Source organism: Artibeus jamaicensis, unplaced genomic scaffold (assembly GCF_021234435.1).
Source record: "Artibeus jamaicensis isolate MK-2021 breed Jamaican fruit bat unplaced genomic scaffold, CSHL_Jam_final scaffold_612, whole genome shotgun sequence".
Lineage (NCBI taxonomy): Eukaryota > Metazoa > Chordata > Mammalia > Chiroptera > Phyllostomidae > Artibeus > Artibeus jamaicensis.
In genome coordinates, this window is record NW_026522049.1 from 171005 (window position 1) to 190031 (window position 19027).

Genomic DNA, 19027 nt, shown 5'->3' on the forward strand with positions numbered 1-19027 from the left:
GGAGTGGCAGACGGGCGGCGAGATGGAGACGCCCACTCTCACTACCCCACCCCCGCGGTCAGACCAGCCAGACCGCATGTCGGACCTGCGGACGGGCGGCCCAGCGCTCCCTCCTTGCAGAGAAAGGCTGTGACGGGGCTCCGGGGGGACGGTGGGCTTTGAGAGGGGCGAGGAAGGAGGAAGCAGAGACCTGGAGAGTGGGAGGGTCAGCCCCAGTGTACTGAGAAGCTCCGCCCCATCCCAGCCCCGCCTCCAAGCCACAGCCCCGCCCCACTCAGGCCCCGCCCAGACATGGCCCCTCCCCGCGCTCCAGCCCCGCCCCCAGGCCCCAGCCCCGCCCCCAGGCCCCAGCCCCGCCCAGCCGAGCTAGGCTCAGGAGCTCCGCACCCGCCACCTCTGCTCTCCCGGAGCAGAGTCCACCGCTGACTTCGCCGCGATGTGGGCCGCGCTGCCGCTGCTCTGCGCAGGAGCCTGGCTGCTGGGACCCCTGGCACGTGGCGTTGCAAGCCGGTCCTTGGACCCCGAAGGTACGTGGGCGGCAGTTTCGGGGTCCGGCATCCGAACTCCAGACTCGGAGAACTTAGCGGGAGCGCACCGCGCCGGGAGGGACAGCGGCCCAGGGCTTTGCAGTTGGAACCCGGAGGGGTGCGTTGCGCGACGAAAGGGGGCTTGAAAGAGGGGGTGTGCACGACCGGAGGACCGGGGTGTCCCGGACCCTCTGCTCAGTTGGATGCAGAGGGCAGGGTCCCAAAGGAGCGCACAGCGGCCCTGTGGCCTCCCCGCACCCGAGGACACGCAGCGCTTGGATCTGAGCCGGCGGGACGAGCGTGCACGGCCTTCCCAGCCTCTCCCCGCAGCTTTCCGGGACCTGCAGACTGGGATCCCCAGATACGCCCGTGCCCCTCACAGAATGGGCGGGACAGCAGTCTGGAGCCGCCTAGAGTAGCAGCACCTTCAGCCCCTGAACACAGGGGCCTTTGTTCGGAGGGCTCCAGGCCAGACCCGCGCTCTTCCTCCTTCCCCACCGCTGCCCGCCACCCACCGGCCCTGAGCTCACCAGACCCCCTGGCCCCTCATACTAGGGACAGGAAAAAACAGCCTGGTGTGGGGGACTGAGGCTTCATCTCGTCTGCTCTGAAGCTTGTCTTCTTCCAACCCCCACTTGTACAAGAGAGACCCCCGTCTTGCAAACCTGGAGGGCGCACAGGCCCAGGTCAGCCCCACCCTGAGTGACCCAGCTGCCCCCGGCGAGGGCTCTGACTCACCCCGGAGCTGAGACCTGCACCTGGCCGGGTGGCAGGGCCCTCCTCACTCCAGGGCAGGGCTGGGCAAACTTTCTCTAAAAGGCCAGACAGTAAATATCCTGAGATTTGTGGACCACACGGTCTCCGTAGCAACCACTTAACTCTGCTGGGTACAGGGAGAGCAGCTGTAGACCGAATGCAAAAGGACCAGTGTGGCGCTGTTCCCATGAACCACGATTTCTGAGAAGTGACATTTGAATTCAAGTGAGTAGCACGTACCGTACTCGGTGATTTTTTTCCCAACAGTTCAAAGCTAGAAAAGGCCATCCTTAGCTTGTGGACCGGACAAAATCAGGCTAGCAGCCCGTTTGGTGAGCCCCATTGTAGGTCCTTCCCAGGCAGCGTCCCAGACGGGGCTCACGGCACAAGAGGGTACTTCCTCCTGAGGTCACAGCAGGCGGAAATGGATGTAGCCCAGGTTGGGTCCCCGCCGGGTGCATCCCTAGCTGCTTCTTCCACGGACCTCCTGTCGTCGAGTATTTTCACCATTGTATGTTGCTGTTGTTACCTCTCCGGCCCGTAAACACCAGTCAGTTGTCCGCAGTTCCATCTGCTTCCAACCCCGAGTGCCCCACAGGGCAGGTGCTGGGAGAACGTTCATTTCCCCCCAGGTTTCTGGAACAGGCCTGTGACCCACAGGGAGAGATCTAAATTCTGTACAGTGTGATCTTCAAACTGGGGAGGGTGTGCATCCCCAGGGAACACAAAGAAATTCCGGGGGACTCCGGCACGGACGGGGAATCAGTTTTCAGGGGGCCGTTTTTTTCATCCTAAATCTGAGCCCTGTGACCGGAGGCAGCCAACGCAGAGGCTTGTGGTGACACAGCCTTCAAGGCCGTCGATTCTTCACAGAAAGGCCATGCTGGGTGTCTGTCAGCTGATGGGGTCTCAGAAACTGTGGAGTGATCTGGCAGCATGTGATTCGGGCGTGGTGGTGAGGAGTGCAAGGAACTGAGTGGCATCGCTTTAAAACTGGCCTTCCTGCCCTGGCCGGGTGGCTCAGCGGGTCAGAGCCTTGTCCCAGAACACCAAGGTAGCGAGTGGGTTTGATCTCGGGTCAGGCGGGGCACGTACAAGAAGCAACCAGCAAATAAGTGAGACAACAAGTCGACATTTCTCTCCCTCCCTCTCCATTCTTCTCCCTCTCTAAAATCAATATTTAAAAGGAATTAAAAAATGAACTTTTGTGGTCCCAGAATAAATGATATTTTTATTGCTTATTGTTGAGTAAGCATAAGCTTTTTTTGAGCAGTATTTCTCAGCCCTTTGACCTATAAAAGAACAGAGATCATAACTCATGCTGACCCATTATAAAAATACATCATATTCACCCATTAAGATAAAAATTCATGTGGGAGGGTGGTTAGTAAAGTCCTGTGTATCAAATTAAGAGATGCATTTTTTAATACAAGTTTACTCTCTCTGCTTAAGAATTGCTTCTCATACTGGATAACATATTTGAAATGTTTTAACCAATCGGGTGTGAATGATAATGATGATCATTCCTCAATCCAGAAAAAAAATGTTTATAATATTCGGAGAGGTCTGGGTCACAGGGATTGAAAAGAATGAATACTTTCTGTTTTTGTCTCACAAAACGACGTTTGGGCAATCAAGTATGAACAAGCGAGGTGCAGGCAGAGATGTGGGCGGTTCAGGGGAAATAGAAACTATGTAACATATTCAACTCTTCTGGAAGAGGTGGTTCATGTTGATGACTGTGCTCATCAAACCATGGTGCGTGGATTCTGTTACCGGACGGGGGCCTGGCCCTGAGTGGGGCTGCCTGAGGCCAACGGGAGTCCAGGGGACGATGGGTGCATGTTGATTCAAGCCGGGGACAGTGAAACTAGGAAGGGCTTAGCATAGAAGCAACGGGAGAGCCTAAGAAAGGAGAGGGTGTACCCGAGTTTTTATCTTCTTTCTTTTCTTGTAGATGGGCAGGGATCTCGGGAGGGCTCAGCAGAATATTCATCAGTTCTCCCTGGCAGGGTCCCAGTCTCCTCTGAGGGGTCCATGCCAGGGCGGGGGTCTCTAGTCCCCTGCAGTTGGTTCGGGCATCACCCACCTGGCTCTGCTGCTTTTCTGGGGCTGGGGCACCACCAGGGCCTGGGTGTCATCTCCTGAGGAGAAGGGGCTGTCGTTTCCCCAGTTCCGCCATCCTGGTGACCAGCGGCATGAACTGGGCAGCCAACTGCTTGTCCATGGTGCTCGGTGCTCTGAGGTGACTTGAACATGAACCGGGGGAGCAAAGCCAGGGTCCTCAAACAAGTGGCCAGGCAGTCGTTGCAAATACAGGTTTATTGGGAGAGAGTCACACCCATCTGCTGGCCCAGTACAAGGGCAGAGAGGCTGTGACCGAGACGGTGGGGACTGTGAAGGCTAAGATAGTTACTCTCTGCACTTTTAATGAAAAAACTGCCGACTGTATGTGGACCGTTTAGTTAACTTCTCATTGATACATAGTACCATGCAGAAAAGCACGCGAATCCTCAAACACACATTGCAATGAATCTCCACAATCTAACAGTAGTGTCAGCAGTGCCTCGGAAGCCCCCTAGGAGGCGCTTTCCGGGCTGTCGCCCCCCGCAGGTTAAGGAGCTTTTCACAGCCGGTTTGGACACCACAGCCATCAGAGTGTGTGTTCCTTCTGGTGTGGTGGCCATTCTGGTGTTGACACCATTCTTGGGGCTGTATGTTTAACCCAGTTTCCTGAAATGCAAATCAGTTCTCAAGTGCCTCTCTGGGCAAGGTGCCAGCGCCTAACTTTTTTTTTTTTTCTTTCTTTCTGCAGAGACGTTTCGGTTTAAGTCATGGATGGAGCAGGTCAGTGCCCCGACTTCTTCTTTCTGAAGCTCTTCATCCCTCTCCCTCTCAGCTTCCTGGCCGCTGTGCCAGATTCGAGACAATGAGGCGGGGCTTTCCAACCACGCCCTCCCGGGTCTTTCCCAGCCCGGGAAAGGTTCGCAGACACTTTCCAGAGGTGCCGGTACCGGAGGGGATCTCCAGCCCCAGGGTTCAGTCCCCGTTTTGTTTTTATGTAAATATTTTGATTAATTTCTTTTCAGAGAGAGGGGAAGGAAGAGAGAAGGAGAGGGAGAGGAACATCCATGGGTGGTTGCCTCTTGCATGCCCCCTACTGGGGACCCGGCCCACAACCCAGGCATGTGCCCTGACTGGGAATCGATCCTGCAACCCTTTGGTTCACAGGCTGGTGCTCAGTCCATTCAGCCACACAAGCCGGGGCTCAGTCCTTTTTTTGTATTTAAATCACGCTGCATGCTGGCTGCTCTGTCAGTCAGAGAACACTATTGCATGTGCTTTTGGAAAATGGTGAGTTTGGCCATAAACTTGGCCCAATACCAACTATGTATGGTGTCCAGGGGTGACCTGACCTTGGCAGGTCTCTTCACTGGACCTCAGGGGCTATTGGTGGAGCAGGGGCTCCGTTCCAGTCACAAGTCCCTGAACGCAGGGCGTTCACTTTATAATTTCCTGAGCCCCAGGACAATGTCACACACTCACTGCCACAGATTTGGCCCAAGAATCATTGGCAGCAAAAAGGCTCCATCCGCCCTGGCTGGTGTGGCTCAGTGGATTGAGCAGCAGCCTGTGAACCAAAGGGTCTCCAGTTCGATTCCCAATCAGGGCACAGGCCTGGGTTGCAGGCCAGGTCCCCAGTATAGGTATTGCCCCATGTGAGAGGCAACCACACATTGATGTTTCTCTCCCTCTCTTTCTCCCTGCCTTCCCCTTTCTCTAAAAATAAATAAGTAAAACTTTTTTGTTTTTTAAAAAAGGCTTCATCTGTCCTGGTAGAGGACTGCGTGAAGGTCCCAGGACCTCAGGCTGCTGTTTTCTTTTAGCACCAAAAGACGTACAGCACAGAGGAGTACCCGTACCGGCTGCAGACCTTTACCAGAAACCAGAGGAAGATAAAAGAACACAACGTCAGGAACCACACGTTTAAAAGTACCTTAGGGATGCCTCTGCTGAGGGCTTCTAACTCCCTGGGAGGAGGGCACAGCTCGTTGCTGCAGAGAAATCCCTGGGGCGGAGGGTGGAGGGGCTGGCTCAGACCCCCTCTGCTTTTACCCTCCCTGAGACCCAAGGGGTCGCAGACTTAGGACCATGCTGGGGCTGCGGCCCAGAGGCCGAGTCCTCTGCAGAGCAGCCTCCAGGGACATCCCCTTTCCCTCTGGGGCAGTGTCAGCTATGCCGGGGACACAGGCCACAGGCGCCAGCTGCAGGGAGGCCTGGGTCGGATCTTGTTTCTGCTGAGTACTAGCTGTGTGACCTGGCTGGGGTCACGGTCCCTGAAAAGTGACTCAGCTAGGAAGTGGGGATGACACTGAGTGAGGTGGCAGGTACGCAGGCGCCTGGCTCGAGCACAGTACTTCTGTCCCTGGGCATCCAAAGACTCCCCTTCAGAGACTCCCCGGTGGGGCCTCTGAAGCCGTGAGTGCCCGGCCCGACCCCAGACCCACAGCCTCTGGGCAGCAGCCGGCAATACCAGCTCTGTCCAGAAAATATATCTAGCCAGGTCCTCCACGTGCAAAGACGGCGCAGCAAAGCTGTAGCAAGATCAAGGTCATGCTGACCCTGTTTTTTGTTTGGGAAGCTGTCGTCCATCAGAGGGAGTACGCCTCTCCAGGCCAAACAATTAACAAGGAGTATCTTTTCCCATAAAAGTCTCTTTCTCGTAGTACGTGGCAGGATACTCTTTTGACAGACCCCAGATGCCCTGCCGACAAGCTCCCCCCGGGGACCCTGAGGCCCAGCCAAGGGCCGACCTCGGGGACAGGATTGCGTGACATTTAGAAATGTGAAGCCGCCGAGCTGTGCTGGCCTGAGAGGGGCGCAAGCAAACGAGGGGGCTTCACGCTTTTCTGTCTCTTTAGTAGTAACTTACAGAGAAGCTCTTTCCTTGTTTTGTTTTCACTTGTTTTTCTCTTTCCTCCTTTTTTTCAGTGGGAATAAACCCCTTCTCAGATATGACGTTTGCTGAGTTTAAACGCAGGTTTCTCTGGTCCGAGCCCCAGGTGGGTGTCACTGGACCTTGGGAACAAGCCCACGGGCTCCCCAAGGCAGGTTCATACCAGATGCAGCCACCCCTGGGGCCCTAGGCTCTCGGGGGCGAAAGGTCAGCGCCCCTCAGGGCTCGCAGCCTCAGCAGCACAGATGCTGAACTCAGGGTTGCCAGGCAACACACAGATGCCCCGTGAAAATCAAACTTCAGATCAACAACAAAATATTTTAGCATCCACACTGCGTGGGACAGACCTACATCACTCTACAGCCTCCTTCACCCAGCACCTGCACCTCCGACCAAACTGCCGAGCCCAGCCCGCACTAACACCCCGCGGTCCCCGCTCTCCTGGAGGAGAGCCTGGTGCATTGCGAGCCAACACCTGAGGCAGGGGCAGGGTGGTTCCGACAGCTGCCGCCTTTTTCTCATCCTCTCTTAGCAACTCCATTTTCATTACAAACCTGTCTGTTTAAGGGGGGAAAAAGTGGTTTTCTTTGCCACCAAAAATATATATATATATATCCTATCTGTTGTTCCAGAACTGCTCGGCCACCAAAGGTAACTACCTTCGGGGTACCGGTCCCTACCCCACGTCCGTGGACTGGCGGAAGAAAGGGCGCTTTGTCTCACCAGTGAAAAACCAGGTACGCCGACAGCCCCATGCTCTCCCCGAAAGCACCCATGCTCTCCTGCAGCTTCCCAGAAGGAAAACGTCAAAAGGACCCCAAACGTGGGCAGGCAAATCACAAACAACTTTACTTTTCCTCATCTCTCCAGTGGCCTTCAGAAAGGCCGGAGGTCCTATCTCATTGGGCTGAAGTGCCCCCTACCCCACTGCAGAATCCCCACTGGTCCCAGGTCTCTCCTGGGACCCCAAAAGCCCCCCCAAACACCGCAGATATTGGACCCGAGGGCTCCATTCTCCTTGTCAGCTTCCCTCTGGGTGGTTGCAGTTGGTCCATCAGCAGAATGGCACCCAGCAAGCACCTCAGCCACCCTCTGGCCCAACTGGTGTTCGCCCTCAGTGGGGAAGGGCGCCCCCTGCAGGGCGCCGTGCCTTCCTGCTCGCGGAGCCGCGGACCTGCTGTTTGCAGGAGGGTCGGACCCCACCTGCTGCTGTCCCCAGTGGCGACTGCAGTCGGTCCCCTAGAAGTGACACTGCGGTGGCTTCTTCAGAGCCGTGCCTACCTCTCAACCCCCGGAAATCCAGGCTTGCCTGGGCGCATAACAAGCTTGCCTGGGCGCATAACACCCTCCCAGGAGCAAACGAGCACCCCCCCCCCCCGCCTCAACCCCCTCGGAGAACCCACCGCAGTTCAAAGCAACAAGGACTTGGTGTCGGTCGGTCGGTCGGGGCCTGACCCGCTCACCATTTGGGTTGGTGGCTTGCTCTTGGCCTGATGTAAGCAGGTGACACAGGCCACTGTCTCTGACGGAGTCTGAGCTCCAAGTCCAGAGCTTGCGGTGAGACCTTGCCCTGTCCCTTTCGGGGTGGGGATGGGGGGCCCTGTGACCGGTGCCCCTCTTTGTTGAGGGGAGACGAGGATGGGGGCCCACGTGCAGACAAGCCGTCAGGACAGAACCGGGCAATGCCATGCGTGGCAGGAAGGGACTGCACCCAGAGGGCAGGCAGAAATGCAGGTGCCCGTGGGGCAACGGCAGGGTCTTATCGCCCTTCTCACAGTCCCGTGAGGCAAGCTCTGTCCTTCCGTCCCACACATGATGAAACAGGGTGAGAGGGGGGACGTGCCCTTGGGGGGCCCACGGTGGGGGTTGGCAGGCGGGTCCCTGGAAGCCAGAACGTGAAGGCTGAGCAGCCGCAGAAGTTGTTGGGATGGACGATGGGGCAGGATGGGTGGAGCCAGGCGCCTAGGTGTCCCGTGGGGAGGCCTGAGCCTTGGAGGGGGTCAGACTAAGGGGGGAGGGGTGGGGGCTTGTTAAAGTCAGAAGTTAGGGTGGTGGGTGGGATGAGATGGGAGGTGGAAAGGGAGAGAGAAGGTTCTAGAAACAGGACTTTGTTGAATCCTCCTGCTGGGAAACAGTGGGAAGAAGAGTGAGCAGAGGATTTGGAAACTTGGGAGCCACAGGCCACGGGAGCGGGCGGGCACTGAGTGGCGGACACCGGCGCAGCTCAGGCGCCCAGTCACGGCCCCGCTCACCCTCCAGGGCGGCTGTGGCAGCTGCTGGACCTTCTCCACCACCGGGGCCCTGGAGTCGGCGATCGCCATCAAGACGGGGAAGATGCTCTCCTTGGTAAGCAGTTGGCCGCAAGGGTGGGGACACTTCCTGCAGGCCACGGCTGTGCCCTGAGGGCTGGCAGGGCAGCTGGCCAGGCCTCGGCGGAGAGGGAAGCACCACTGAGGAGGCCCAGGCGTGGGCTCACGGGTGTGTGTTCGTTCGCACCTGCAGTCGGAGCAGCAGCTGGTGGACTGCGCCCAGAACTTCAACAACCACGGCTGCCAAGGGTACGTCCGCGCTCGGGGGGGGGGGGGGGGGGTGCTGCTGATGGCTAGCGGGGGACCCAGGGTGCCTGCCTGGCGCTGCCACAGGCACAGCCTTGCTCACCGCCCCAGGGTTGGGGGGGCGCCAAAGCGTCCCTGTGTGTTGGCGGGAAGATCACCTCACAAGTCCCGGTGCCCTCGGGCGGGGCGGGGCTGTAACCCCAGCCGCGCCCTCTGCCCCGGGGACACGGCCCAGCCCTGGCAGCATCTCTGTGCTCCCCTCAGGGGCCTTCCCAGCCAGGCCTTCGAGTACATCCGCTACAACAAGGGCATCATGAGCGAGAACAGCTACCCCTACCAGGGCAAGGTAACCCCCTCCGCTCCCCGCCCACCCCCCTCCCCGCGCCGCCCGCCCCGCGTCAGACCACGCCCCTTCCCAGCGCCCTCAGCCGCAGGACCGCCCCTCCCAACCCTCAGAGACCCCTGCCCCTCCCGGGCCACGCCTCCACTGCCCCTCATCTGGCCTTCCTGCTCCTCCTCCCACCATGTGGCCCTTCCGGACCGTGACCACACAGACTCACGTGCAGGATGCGCCCCTGGGCCCATGCCCGTGGCGCCCAAGGCCTGCTGACCATGCCAGGGGCCCCCGCCATGACCATACCCCGGCCCGTCCTCGGCCGAGCCCAGGTATCTGCTAGAGGAGCACTGTCCTGCCACTACGAGAAAGATGTGTCTCATGCTCCCTGAAGGGACCCTGTCTCCAGGCCCTGGACATATAGCTCCTGCCTCATAAATGTCATCAGACTGCGTGGGGGAGGCCTGAGGCCTGAAACCTCAGCCGGTCACCCTCACCTACATGCCCCACCCTAACAGGACAGCAACTGCAAGTTCCGGCCGGAGAAGGCCATCGCTTTCGTCAAGGACGTGGCCAACATCACCCTCGTGAGTACTGGCCCCTTCCCGACACAGAGGCCCCCACCTGGGTGTAGAGTTCTCAAGGAACAGCAACATGAACAGACAGTGAAGGGAGGGAGGCCGCAGGGGGCCAGGGCCAGGTTTGGGAGGAGGGACTTGTAAGCCAAGAAGAAAACCCAGTCCAGGCTGGTGTAGCTCAGTGGATGCAGCGCCCGCCTACAAACCAAAGAGTCGCAGGTTCAATTCCCAGTCAGGGCACATGCCTGGGTTGCAGGCCAGGTCCCCAGTAGGAGGTGTGTGAGAGGCAACCACACATCGATGTTTCCCTCTCTTTCTCCCTCCCTTCCCCTTTCTTTAAAATAAATAAATAGACTCTTAAAAAAAAAAGAAAGAAAACCCAGAGGGTCCTGGCCATTTGGGTATAGGACAGTGGGGGACCCCAGTGACCAGTATCTGCTGTGAGGGGCCCCTTGGAGCTGTGTTTTTGTCTAAAACAAACAGCCTTCTCTTCCTTCCTTCCCCCTGGACATGCGCCGTGTGCTCTGGGCCTGTCCCCAGCCTGGGGTGCGAGTGGGGAGGGGACAGCGGTCACGTGTGTGGGTCTCTCAGTCCTCCTGTCCATCCACAGAACGACGAGGCGGCCATGGTGGAGGCAGTGGCTCTGTACAACCCTGTGAGCTTCGCCTTCGAGGTGACGAGCGACTTCATGCTGTACAAGAAGGGCATCTACTCCAGGTGAGACCTCCCCCGGCTCCGTCCCCAGCACCGCGCCCTGCAGGGTCCAGGCAGACGGGAGGAGGTCGGGCCCAGAGCCTGGGGGAAGAGCGGCCTGCAGTTAAGAAAACGCAGGTCCGAAAGCCGGAAGCTGTGAAACGGAGAAAAGCACGGCTGCTCGCAGGCAGAACCGTCAGCCGGAGGCTCCCCCCCCCCACTGCCTCCTGCAGGGGCCCCGCACCCCTGCCACGCTCTCCTCCTCCCCCTCTTCCCGCTGCTCCCAAAATGCCGGTGACCCCAGCTCTCTGCTCCACCGGCTGAGAGTCCAGTCAGCCTCCCGCACTGTCTGGTGTCTTAGCCCGGCGGGTCCCTCTTCCTTCAAGCTCGTCATCTTCCACCAGAACCACCCCACCCTCCCGACCCGCCCACCCACCCGGTCCCTGCTGGGCCAGACTGTGTCCTGGGGGCTCCCTCCGCCTCCCACCGCCCCAGCCCCGAGGGTACCAACAGCCGGCACGTCGGTGCAGGTCCCGCACCTGATACATGGGAGCCGAGTTAACACACAACCCTGCGGTCTGTTCTCTGGAGCCTCTCAGAATTTCCTCGTGGACACTTTGCTAGTGGAAAACCTGTTCGTTGCCCTAAACACGGGTAGTCTTAAAAATAAGGACCGGACGCAGCAGAGCCTCTGCACGTGCGCCCCCTGCTGGGCGGCACCTTCTCTCCGCTGTGTGCGCGCCGCTAAGAGCAAAGGGCTCCACATGCCCTTCCCGGGTCCTGCGAGAGGCGCTCAGAGCCGCTGGCTGCGGCTGGCTCTTCACGTCGGTCCCCCCCCCCCCCGACTGTCAAAGCTGTTTCATTTTTGTTTTCCAGTACTTCTTGTCATAAAACCCCAGATAAAGTCAACCACGCCGTGCTAGCTGTCGGGTACGGAGAAGAAAACGGGAAGCCCTACTGGATCGTGAAGAACTCCTGGGGCCCCAGCTGGGGAATAAACGGGTAAGCAGCGCCCAGGCCCCCTGTGCTGAGAGAGGGCAGGACGGCCCTGCAAACGAACGTGTAGCTTCCCCAAAATGAGCTGGTCGGTCAAGCCCTGGGGCGTTGAGAAACTCGCATGAGCACAAAACCCCCTTCTCCAGTCCTGGGCCTAGGGCCTGACAACCCAGTCAAACCAGGAGTCTGCCTGGCTCCACGGGCTCCAGACCTGTGACCCCTGCTGGGAACACAGGCTAAGCCGCCTCTGGGATGGTCCGTGGGAATTCCAGGCAGCCAGTCTTCTGCCCCCTGAGATGCTATAGCCACCCCTTTCTCCGGGGGACCCAGGGATGATTATATAACCACGGGAGGCCCTCAGGGAATTCTGGGGAGGAGTGAGAAGTGGGATCCCATTCAGGAAGTCAGGCCAGTGGTTCCCTGAAGATGACCAAGCCCAAGGCCCCCGCTTTATGAATGAGTTCAGGGGGCTCCTCCCTGGAGCCAGATCCTGGAGGGCGGCCAAGGCTGCGGGAGGGGCTGCCGCCCGCCAGGCCTCAGCCCACACTCTCTGCCCAGGTACTTCCTCATCGAGCGCGGGACGAACATGTGCGGGCTGGCCGCCTGCGCCTCCTACCCCATCCCGCAGGTGTGAGCTCAGAGGCAGCTGCGACCCACCCCCACCGGCGGGTACAGAGAGGAACAGCAAGTGGCCTGGGCCGGTGGTGGAGGGAAGCTGCGGGGAGCTGCCCAGGGCCCTCCCTCGCACCCTCACCACAGGAGCGAGGGTCCCAGCAGGCCCCAAGGCCACCCTGTCTGCTGACCAAATGTGCCTTAGGCCTCGTTTCTGACTGGCACTGACCAAGAATAATCTTTATCTCCTGGGGGGATTGCTCCTCATCTCTGAGAGCTCTGGGGACCGTCTTCTGTGTGGCCTTTACCCAATAAACTTCTAGGGAGCACTGCCCGGGCACTCCCAGGTCTGTGCTGTGTGTGTGCTGGGGACCAAAGGTCGGGCCTGCCTTCGGGGCTCCCCCGGGGCTCCCCTGGGGGCGGTGGCAAGGGGGTTGCCTGGGTGTCTGCTGGGAGGATGGTTGGTGTGGGTGCTGGTGTCACCTCTGCCAGGTCGGGGGGACCCAGGAGGACAAGTGGTTTTTCTACAGGACAATGGAGCCCGCGCCAGGGGCCTGGGCTCACATGTAGTCTCACACTGCCCCCTCCTTGCACACACAGCCCCAGCAGCAGGTCCAACCCCAGTCACTCCCAGACACTCCCACACTCGTGCGTCCCCACCGCCACCGTCCGCCCCTGTCTCTGGAGCAGGAACCACGTCTAGGGCTCAGCTGCCCCGTCTCCCACAAGGCTGTGCTTCTGAAGCCTTCACTTCAGCTCTCAAGTTTCTTCTTCCTCATCTTCAATTCCTCTTTTTCTAAGATTAGCCTGAATATTCTAGATGTTGCAATTCAAACAAGCAACACAAAGACACCTTTTACTTTCCCCAACCCAACTGTCCCCAAAGGGTGCAGGGCCGGCGTGGCCTGGCAGCCCCCCTGCCTGACAGTTGGGGCTTCTCAGCAAGAGCAGGGCCCTCCACTGTCCACCCCCGACACGGACGGCGGCCCCCCTCTGCAGGCCCCTGCAGCTGGGTCTGGAGGACCCACACTGAGCCTGCAGCAGCGCTGGGCTTGGACTGGGCGTGAGGAGGAAGAACCCTCGTGCTCCGGGCTGACTTTCTCCTCACACAGCACACACAGCTTTTGTTAACTAGAGTTCTCGGGCACAGGAGCACAAACGGTGTCTGCTTTTGTGTGGGACCTCACAGCCAAGGGCACCCATTGCACCAGGACCCACAAGGCCTCAGGGCCACCCCTGCAGACCCAGGGCCAGGAGACAGGCGGGAAAGGGCACCTGGCTCCTGCCCAGACCCGACGGGTGTGTTCAGAGAGGGCCAGAGCCAGTGCAAGCCAGGACCTTCTGGCCATTTTTAAACAAACCGAGTCACCTTGTGCCATTTGCAAGCTGGGGAGAGACAACTTTCCTCCCCAAAACAGCCCGAGGGGGTGGGCCACTTGGCAGCAGCTGCCCACCAGGCCTGCTGGAGCTCGGGCCCTGGGAGAGGGAACAGGTTGGGGCCAAGATTTGGGGACAGAGCTCCCATGGGGAGAGAAATGGCAACTTGCGTGGAGAGGAAAGCAGGGGGCCGGGCGCGAAGGCCATCCCAGTCTCAGGAAGCGAGGGGCCCCGCGGACCGGTGAGGAGGGCAGGCCCGCTGCACAAGCTACCAAGGCGCTGGCACCGGGCGGTGCAGCGTCCTGTGTGTGCCGTTTTTCCACGACTACACAATTGAAATCTGAACAAATCAGCTGCCATCAACTTACCGTTTATAAAGGCTGGATACTATTCCACAACAGGAATGTGCTCTGGCTGGGCTGGTCCCTGAAGGGCAAGAGGAAGCCGCCCAGGGCCCCCGCAAAGGGGAAGATCCCGTTCCCCACTCAGCCTCCCTCTAGTGCCCCCTACTGGCAGGGCCTCACAAGCAGCCCAGAAAGGAGACAGAACTGGGAGTCCCAATCCCAGCATCTGAAAGCTGGGTCCAGAGCCAAAGCCCACCTCGCCCGCCCAAGGGTGCTCGGCATCCACACCCCACTGCCGCCACCACAGCCAGCACTGCAGCTTCACCTCCAGGACACCTGTCCTTCACACCGAGGACCGCACGCACGCTCGCTCGCCCCCAGACGGGAGAGGCGGGGAGCCCCACGGCCACACCCCCACCACAGGTGCCCTGAGAAAAAGCACCTCGTGGTTCCTCACAGGCTTCAGCTGGGGTTTGAAAACTTCCTCCTGGCCTGATTCCTTTGCTCCCTGCCAGCATCTCAGCTGGGTTTTGGTTTTGTTTTGTATTTTTAGTCTCGGCCCCCAGTGGTCTTATCTGCCCTTTCATTTTTATACTTTCCTATTAAGGGTTTCCTAGGGGCGTGTAAGCAGGGAGAGAGCTTCAGACGGGGTCCCCCCGCCCCACGCCCTCCAGTCACGGGCCCCACAGCACGGCGGCTCCCCTCCCCCAGCGCTCCAGTGGGCGCCCAGTCCCGGGGGACCACCGTGTCCCCGCAGAGGGCATGTCTCCTTGGGAACCCAAAGGCACAGGAATTGCGGTGGCAGACGCCACGCCGGCCTGGACACTGGAAGGGCTGCCCGTGTGCATCCTGGGGTCACCAGCGCACAGGGGCCTTCCGGGGAAAGCACACCCCGAATGCCCTCGGGTGCAGACTCGCTCCGCCCTCCTGAGCTCGCTCCCCACTGGCAGCCCGCCCGCATCCGCAGGGGCTCATCCCACGCGCCTCGGGCGGGCGGCAGGTCGGGAGCGACGTCCGTACAGGACACCCTGACGGCAAGTACACGTTTCTGAGCCTACGGGTGACAATGTTGGCAAAGGGACTGCAGGGAGGGCGAGTCCATATGGAGATTTAGACACGGATCTATCCCCGTCAGGACAGGCTGGGCGCCTTCCGTGATGGCAGGAATCCAAGGTAATCAGCCTGTCCCCAGGTGACTGGATGGTGACCCTGGAACACGGCGCCTCATCCGGGGTGGCAGGGGGAGCAATGGGTACAGGCAAGTAGCTGGGTGTTCAGGTTACTGAGTGTTGCCTGACCAACCACACCAAACATCGGTCCCTGGCAACAGAGGCACTCACTTTGCTCACACCTGGGAGGTGGACATGAGGACTTGGAGGGGGCAGCTGGCCTGTCCCACCCAGCATCAGCTGGGAAGAGGAAGCGGGGGTTACTCACACCCCAAGGCTGGCTCACACCGGCAGCGAGGAGACCTCAGCGGGCTGGGACCAGTGTTGTCTTCCCGGGGTGACACGGGGGGGCCTGTCCATCAAAGGTGCGCTGTGGTGGGCTCTCAGACACGGAGCTCTTCACTCCGGCTCCATCCAGGGAAGCCCGCCTGCTGAACTCTCACCCACAAACGCTTGTGCCAAACTGCCACACTGTGCCAAGAGCTGGCAACTTTTGGCAGATTTGGGACACCAAGTACTGCATCCACTCAAAGACTAAACAATTTCTACGTAGTAAGGGGAAAAAAAAATCCCTAGGGCTTCACATCCCCACAGCGGCTCACCTTTGAGAAACCTAAGGACCCACCCACGTGTTTAGCTGCGGTGCAGGCTCCGAGAGTGTCCACGATGACCTGGAACAGCTGTTCCAAGACTCCTCAACCAGAACAGCGCCCTGCGGCAGTGCGCCCAGGAGGGTGAGTTAGTGGCTTACTACTTGCAAAATGTAGAACAAGGAATGCCCTCACACTCAACTTCTTTTGGGAAATTCTTAGTGATAAATATGCTACTTATGTAGCATGTGTTTCTCGTGAATTTTTAAATCTTTCTCAACTTTTAATATGGTAGGTGTCGACGTGTGTGTGTGTGTGTGTGTGTGTGTGTGTGTAAAACATCCACATGAATCAAAGCTCTTCCGAGTCCCCAGTGGGAGCCCCTGCTTCAGGCAGCCCCCTGGGTCCCTCGGTCGATGCAGCAGCACAAACACTCAAACGGTCCGAGACGCCTCAAAACCTCAGGAGGTGCCCCACCGTCCAGGCCCCGTCTCGGGCGCCTCAGCAAGCAGCACAAGCCACGCAGCCGGCTCTGACCTCGATGGGACATTCCCACTCGTCCCAGACCACTGCCCGCCCAGAGAACGCCCCCTGGTGGCAGCGATCCCTGAATTCTCACGGTTCCCCTCCCATCCCCGGCTCACAAGGGACCCCACCCAGGCACAGCAAAGTAGCTCTACGGCCCTGGGTGACGCACTAGTGCGTTCAGCCAACTACCTTTTGAGGCGGAAACACAGCAGAGTAACTGAGACAACCTCTCCTTTATGTTTCAGAGGTTAACCAGTTTGACAATCTTTGAATTGAAGCATTTAGCCATTTACATTTAATTATTAATATATTTAGGTTTGAATACACCATCTTCCTATTTGTTCTACCTTTTGGGTTTTTTTTTTCTTTTGTTCATGCATTCTCCTTAGGTTGGCAGTAAAACTCGCTGTTCTTTTAGTGGCTACCCCTGAGTTTTTCTGCATGCTTTACTATTACCATCTTTCCAAAGGAAAAAAACTTCATGTCATGTTCATTCTCTATCTGTGAACTCAAGACAGTCCTACATACTCTTACACAGCAACACCAATGTAGCCTCCCAGGCGTTTGTCTAGTTTTCTCTGAGCTGCACTTCGTCTTCACCCCCCAGGCCTTCAGTTCTCAGTGGTCTACTGGGGTCTCTCCCCAGGGGGCGTGGCTTGTGAACTTGGGCCTATTTTTCCAGCTTAGCTGAAAAGTTCTACTTCCTAAAGGATGTTTGCTGGGTTGAGAATTTGGAGGCTTCCTGAACCCGGAGACTCGACGTCCCTTCCCCCGTCCCTACACCTGTCCCACAGAGATGCCAGTGTCCGCCACTGCCCCTCCCTCGGCCCCTGTGCCTGCCACCTCGGAGGTCACCACGCCGTTTCTCCCGGCATCTTCTATGTCCTTCCCCACACGCTGCTTTTCCATCTCTCCACCTCTGCCCCTTGACACACACATTTCTTCCCGGCCCACCTTACGATGCACTTCTCTCTGCCTGTGTCTAATCTGGTAAATTTACTAAATTCCTATTTTAGCTATATCACATTTCGGTTGTATAACACCCCTTGGTTCTTTTTCAGTTTTAAGTTACCTGCTCACATTCCGCACTGCGACCCCTCTCTGGACACCACCGTCACTTGAAAGCGTCCTGCAGCTCTGATGTCTGCATGGCTGTCACTGAGGAACGACTCGTGCTCACTCGTCCTCCTGGGCCTGTTTCTGAAAGACACGCTTTACTCTGTCCTGTCTTACCCGCCTGCCTGGTTAAGTGCCGACCACCACATGAAATAGTTTGAAACAGTAACTGCATCTCACTCACCCAGATCCCTAAGCTCTAGCCTAGTGGGGACCCCACTCCTTGCCAGGCCCCCGGCCCCATGTCCTGTAGCCCCTGTGAGGCTGTCAAAAGCACCCGAATGCCAGGCACATGCTGACCTTGACAAACACCTGCAAGACAGCACAAACCCCAGGCTTTGGTCCCAAGACTGTGTCCCCTCAGAGCCCGGCCTCCCACACCTTCAGGTGCACCTGTGCCCGGCTGCTGCCCTGCTGAGGGCCCTCCGTGGGGGGCTAGTCTGAATGACCACGGGCGCCGGCAGTGCACACTGCCGCCCCGGAGCCATCTCTCTCGTTCCTTTACGATTTTTTTTCTCTTTAATTAAAGATCCTTTAGCCCTGGCTGGTGTGGCTCAGTGGATTGAGCACGGGCCTGCGAACCAAAAGATCCCGGTTTGATTCCCAGTCAGGGCACATGCCTGGGTTGCAGGCCAGTTCCCAGCAGGGGACACACGAGAGGCAACCACACACTGACGCTTCTCTCCCTCTCTCCTTCCTTTCCCCTCCTAAGATGAAGAAATAAAATCTCAAAAAGATACTTATACGCAATACCCCTATGTTATCTAGATTTATGGTAGACAGACTTTGGAGGTTTTAAACCTTTTATTTTTAATCTCTTCTTTTTGTAAAAGCTGATCTACATATTTCTAAGATATGTTTTATGTTCCATGTCTAGGCAACTCTGTAGTGGGGGCAGTTTCCGATTAAACTTTTGCAACTACTACACTGCTACGAAACAGGTCTCCGGGCCTTTAAAATAGCCGTGTACGAAAGCCCTGAAACGCGTTGTCTTTAACACAGTGCACTAGTGTTATCCACTTGAGGTTTTCAACTAGAAAGCCTAGAGGCAAACAAAGAAAAATAAAAATCAACCCCCCCCACACGGTACCGCAAGGACAGGGGAAGCTGTGTTACCAAGGAGTTTGGCCCTAACCTAACCCAACTTCACACCCACAATTCACAGGCTACCAAAGAGAACACCAGTCGTTTCAAGGAGGGAAGCAGCATGACTGCTGTGAATAAACGTTGATAGAAGAATGAACGGATGGGGAGGGTAGGAAAACGTACTGTTAAGACTAGAACACTATTAAAATAATCACTCCATGATAAACACGAGATAGAGAAAAGAGAAACACGTAAGAGTAAGACTCAGTGGCGGAGAAGGGACGGGTGTCCATGGGGCCAGGGAGTGGGAGGTACTGGGTCAGAGGGGAGGTGTGACTTCCTGTCTCTAACGCGCATCTGCAAAAACGGGGCAGCCGCTATCGTGAATGCCCATGAGACCCGCTAAAGCCAAAACGAGGACAGAAGGGGATAAACAAGAGCAAAGTGTCTCCATTTTGAGATGATTTCCAAATCTTGGAAATAACACAACGGACTGAACAGGACAAAAATGTTTTCCAGTGCCTAAGTGAACAAGGAAGCACTTTCACAGGCCCTCCCCCAGGCAGGGGGGCCAGGATTTGGTAGCTGGTGCTGGAAGGAAAACTCTTGGGCCCATCCTCGCCCTGGGACCGTGCCAGTGGCACTGTCAGTCAATGGCACAGGGAGGAAAAAAAAAAGTGAAAAAGGTCCCAGGACACTGACACCCACCGGTGTGGCTGGATGCGCCCGCGGCCAGTGCTGGCCTCACCCCTCGCCCCTCGTACGCCACGAGCGCCCACAGCCCCGTCCACGGGACCAGGAGAGGCCCC

At 57.9% G+C, this 19027-nt stretch overlaps 1 protein-coding gene and 1 non-coding gene across 2 annotated transcripts; both read left to right on the top strand.

Annotated features, from left to right (window-relative positions):
* Positions 1–365: 365 nt before the first annotated feature.
* CTSH (cathepsin H) lies at positions 366–12340 on the top strand. Its single transcript, XM_037155928.2, has 12 exons — positions 366–527; positions 4099–4130; positions 5171–5276; positions 6276–6346; positions 6873–6977; positions 8500–8586; positions 8743–8798; positions 9060–9141; positions 9648–9716; positions 10318–10424; positions 11277–11402; positions 11955–12340. Exons 1-12 carry the CDS (start codon positions 437–439, stop codon positions 12028–12030), a joined length of 1008 nt encoding a protein of 335 aa, XP_037011823.2. The 5' UTR covers positions 366–436; the 3' UTR covers positions 12031–12340.
* A 6413-nt stretch (positions 12341–18753) lies between these two features.
* On the top strand, positions 18754–18882 carry LOC119057271 (small nucleolar RNA SNORA30/SNORA37 family). The gene has a single exon (XR_005084047.2). It is a non-coding gene; the product is annotated as a small nucleolar RNA SNORA30/SNORA37 family (small nucleolar RNA).
* The last annotated feature ends 145 nt before the right edge of the window (positions 18883–19027 follow it).

Bases quoted from the DNA above. Each gene is read 5' to 3' on its own strand.
- CTSH (XM_037155928.2), top strand. From the start codon at position 437: ATGTGGGCCGCGCTGCCGCTGCTCTGCGCAGGAGCCTGGCTGCTGGGA. The intron at 5,277-6,275 runs GTACCTTAGGGA...CCTTTTTTTCAG, and splicing joins CAGGAACCACACGTTTAAAA to TGGGAATAAACCCCTTCTCA. The intron at 11,403-11,954 runs GTAAGCAGCGCC...CTCTCTGCCCAG, and splicing joins CCCAGCTGGGGAATAAACGG to GTACTTCCTCATCGAGCGCG.